The sequence below is a fragment of the Kryptolebias marmoratus genome, linkage group LG24 (genome assembly GCF_001649575.2).
Source record: "Kryptolebias marmoratus isolate JLee-2015 linkage group LG24, ASM164957v2, whole genome shotgun sequence".
Classification (NCBI taxonomy): Eukaryota; Metazoa; Chordata; class Actinopteri; order Cyprinodontiformes; family Rivulidae; genus Kryptolebias; species Kryptolebias marmoratus.
The window spans coordinates 20,477,292-20,481,790 of NC_051453.1; the positions used below are offsets into that span (position 1 = coordinate 20,477,292).

General features: G+C 40.7%; 1 protein-coding gene across 1 annotated transcript; it reads left to right on the plus strand.

Moving 5' to 3' along the window:
- Window positions 1-108: 108 nt before the first annotated feature.
- Window positions 109-4,235, plus strand: barhl2 (BarH-like homeobox 2). The gene is made up of 3 exons (XM_017425156.3): window positions 109-1,108; window positions 2,223-2,448; window positions 3,878-4,235. The coding sequence occupies exons 1-3, from the start codon at window positions 559-561 to the stop codon at window positions 4,176-4,178; spliced, it is 1,077 nt and encodes a 358-aa protein (XP_017280645.1). The 5' UTR covers window positions 109-558; the 3' UTR covers window positions 4,179-4,235.
- Window positions 4,236-4,499: the final 264 nt, after the last annotated feature.

Consider the following 4,499-nt stretch of genomic DNA (forward strand, 5'->3'; position numbering starts at 1 on the left):
GGGGGGGGGGGGGGGGGGGGGGGGGGTGTAAAGGTGGGGGGTGCTGAGGGGAGAGAGAGAGAGAAAGAAAGAAAGAGAGAAGGAGAGAGGAAAAGGGCGTCGAGTGTTTATTATAAAGGAGAAAATATTAATTCCCCCCTTCGCCGTGGGCCGTGACGTCAGTACAGGAAGTCAGTGTGGAGCAACATCGGAGCGATTAGCGGCAAAAAGGGGAGAGCCTGATGTCGAGGAGTCAGCCCCATGTATATCTCTCCCTGCGCCTCAACTTTTAACACAAAGTTCAGAATCCAAATAGAAAAAAAGGGACGAGGAGTGCCTCACGTTGCTTCCTGCGCATTTTTTCCCCTCTGAATGTAACATTTTGGAGCATCCAGGCTGTGTGGAATTTCCGTCCCGGCTTTATTTCTCACATTTTTTTTTTTTTTGGTTTGTTTTTTGTTTTTGAAAAATTCCTCCAGAGTTGATTTATTTTGTTGTTGTTGTTGTGATTTAGTTTCCGCTTGCGCCGTGGGGAGAGGCCCCTCACTGTTGGTATGAAGGCTTCACCCGTCCTTTAACATGGAAGCATCCAGCGGGTCCAGTTTTGGGATAGACACGATTTTATCCGGCGCCTCGAACTCTGGCAACCCCGCGCTCATGAACGGAGACTTTCGGCTCGCGGACGGCAGGACAGCGGATTTCAGGAGCCAGGCCACCCCGTCGCCATGCTCGGAGATAGACACCGTGGGAACGGGCCCCTCGTCCCCCATCTCCGTCACCATGGAGCACGCCGCCGACGCGCATCTGGTCCAGGACAGCCTTCAGCATCTCCACCACCACCACCACAGCCAGGCGCAGCAGCAGCAGCTCGCGGGGTCCGGGGCCGGGGCAGGGGCCGGCTGCGCCCCCAGGACTGCCACCTCCTCGTTTTTAATCAAAGACATTCTGGGCGACAGCAAACCGCTGGCTGCCTGCGCACCTTACAGCACCAGCGTCTCCTCGCCCCATCACACGCCAAAACCAGAAAGTGCCACGGCTCCGGACGTGTTCAGGCCCAAGCTGGAGCAGGAGGACAACAGGAGCAAGTTGGACAAAAGGGACGATATTCAAAGCGAAATGAAATGCAACGGTAAGACTTTTACCCGAGGCAGAACCGCGCCTGACGTTAGTCTCAAAGGAAGGTGAGGTGACTTGATTCACAGTTTAGTACACCCAAAAGAAGCCTTAATTTTGTCAGATTTTATCCCAGATAAAACCACAAGAGAATATAATATATTATAGGATAAGATAACATAAGGCAGCACTTTACTGAACCTTCAGCAGGAGAAAGCCATATTCTACAGCAGCAGTAAAAGCAAGAAAAGGATGGAAATACAATAAATATTGCCATTAAAGCAAAAGAAAGACAACAAAAACACATAAAATAAAGTAAAAGATACAGTCAATGCATGTATACTGTATAATAGTGCTAAGTAAACATATTACACACCCACGTGTAGTGCAATAATAAACTCAATAATTGAGACAAAAAAACAAAACAAACAAAAAGCAAGAAGAAAATGGCATAGGATGTGAAAAATATATGAAGTTTTTTTTAATGCAGTTTAATAATGCTAAGTTGTTGTATTTGTACAATAAAAACATTTTAACAACAACAACAACAACAACAATAATAATAATAATAATAATAATAATAATTCACACACACAGACTGTCAGGTTCAGGTATAACAACAACAACAACAACAACAATAATAATAATAATAATAATAATAATAATAATAATAATAATAATAATAATAATAATAATAATAATAATCTTTGCCTTCTTTTGAGTGGGCTTTATTAGTGTAATAGATGTGAAAACAGATGTAAACCTTGGAGATTCTCCCCGCGCGCGCGGCCTCCCTTGTGGGTCAATTAGAGAGATTATTGTTCTTCCTGGAGGGGGGGATCATGGCGCACTGAAACCCAGCTACAAATAGAGATGGATTGATACATTGACGTTTCGTTTTCTGAAAGGAAAGGAAGGAGGAAAAAAAACTTCAAGTGACAAAAACAAGATGATTTTTTTCTCTATCTCTGCCACAAATGTAGGAGTTGCAGAAAGTTTGGATTTTAGGATAACGGGGTTATGACAAACCCAAATATTGCTCTTAAGGTTTTGTTATTTTATTATTATTATTATTATTATTATTATTATTATTATTATTATTATTATTATTATTATTATTTCGCACTTAGGCACTAAAGAAGAAGGGGACCGTGAGATCTCCAGCAGCAGAGACAGCCCACCGGTGCGCACGAAAAAACCCCGCAAAGCCCGGACAGCCTTCACGGACCACCAGCTCAACCAGCTGGAGCGGAGCTTCGAGCGACAGAAATACCTCAGCGTGCAGGACCGTATGGACCTGGCAGCGGCCCTCAACCTGACTGACACACAAGTCAAGACCTGGTACCAAAACAGACGGTAGGCCCAACTGACTCATTATTATTATTATTATTATTATTATTATTATTATTATTATTATTATTATTATTATTATTATTATTATTATTATTATTATTATTATTATTATTATTATTATTATTATTATTATTATTATTATTATTATTATTATTATTATTATTATTATTATTATTATTATTATCTGCACATACAGCTGAAAAACTGCAGCAGTCATAAAACGGTCATGTGGGATAAAAGAAGATCATCCAGTTTTGGAACATCCTGAATTTTTGATTATTGCAAAATATATATACATACATACATACATCCAAATATAGACAAACGAGACAAACATTCACACTCTCACTCACACCTGCAATTTTAGTTTTAATATACATATAATTTATTTATTTATTTTTGGAGAAATGTATCAAGACTATTCCCTTTTTTTAATTCTAAAAGATTTTTTTTTCCCAAGCATTTTTTTATTTGAATTTTATTATATATATATATATATATATATATATATATATATATATATATATATATATATATATATATATATATATATATATATATATATTGTGTATGTGCTTTTTGAAAAGGCAGAAAACGAGCAAACGTGCATTTATTTTAAACGGTTCTGCTGCCTCTGCAGATGTCAGGTTATTTTTATAAAGCTCACTCCAATGCGTGCGAGTGCGAGTCCACAGTGCTGCAAAGTGAAGAAAGCAAAAGAATAGGACTAAAGGATGCGCAATGTTCGTACAACCAAAGAAAAACGGATGAAATTATTAGAAGCAATCTAGAAAACAAAATGGAAAAGATTAAAAACATGGAAAAAAAACTCTTTACATGTTCAGCCCCACTTGAAGAAAACGCCCCAAAGATGTGCTAAAACTTGTTGAACATTAAGGAAATATATATTTATTGTCTAAGTAAACGTGGGAAACTCACGCTGACAAATAAGTTATCAATTTATGTCTGAATGTTTTAATTTAAAAACAACCCATAGTTTACTTGCTTTAAATTTTAAATGGCTTCTCATTTGTTGCCGTTTAGCACAATTATAGCCTGTCGGTGATTTGTAGACAAATCATAAATGAGTGCATATTTTCCTCTGATGTCAAAGGTGAGGCACATTCAAAACTAACTACTGCAGCGAAAACATACAGTTCTGAAAAGCTTCGAGGCTCTCAGAATGAATGCTGAACTGTAATAAAAATCTTGTAATTTATATTTTATCAGCTCAAAGAAACAAGTTGAAATAAGTCTGAACTAAAGCATGCAGCCTATATGTGTTTGTATTTTCCTTCCTGTCTAATTAAACCTTCACACTTACTCCGGCTGCAGTAATTAGGCCTCTGCATACCAATTAAAGATGCGTTCAGGGACTCGGAGCGCAAAGTGATTCAATAATTCATGCGCTGCATTTTGATCTGGTTTCCAGGACGAAGTGGAAGAGGCAGACGGCGGTGGGTTTGGAGCTCCTGGCCGAGGCGGGAAACTATTCGGCCTTACAGAGAATGTTCCCATCGCCCTACTTCTACCACCCGAGCCTGCTTGGGACCGTGGACAGCACCACGGCGGCCGCGGCGGCCGCGGCCATGTACAGCAGCATGTACCGGACTCCCTCCACGCCTCACCCCGGCCTCCAGAGACCTCTGGTCCCGAGGGTGCTCATTCACGGCCTCGGGCCGGGAGGGCAACCGGCGCTAAACCCCCTTCCCGGCACGCCGCACCCGCGATAAACCCCAAACCCCCCCATCCAAAAAAAAAAAAAAAAATGAAGGAGAAAAAAACCTAAACTAACTGCATCGGGACCACTTTGCAGGACTCCCCTCCCCACCGCCCCCTCCAAGAAAGACACGTTTAAAGACATACGCGCTAAAGGAGGTTTTAAATGTCGCTCCGGAAGACTTTCTGTCCCGGTCCGGACGCACAGGACTCTGCTCATGTCTGTTTGTTTGTTTGTTTGTCTTTTGTACAAATACACTGACATTAGCAAATAAACTTATAAAGTTTATTAGATGGAGAAGAAGTGAATGAATAAAGACGTAATGAGACTAAAC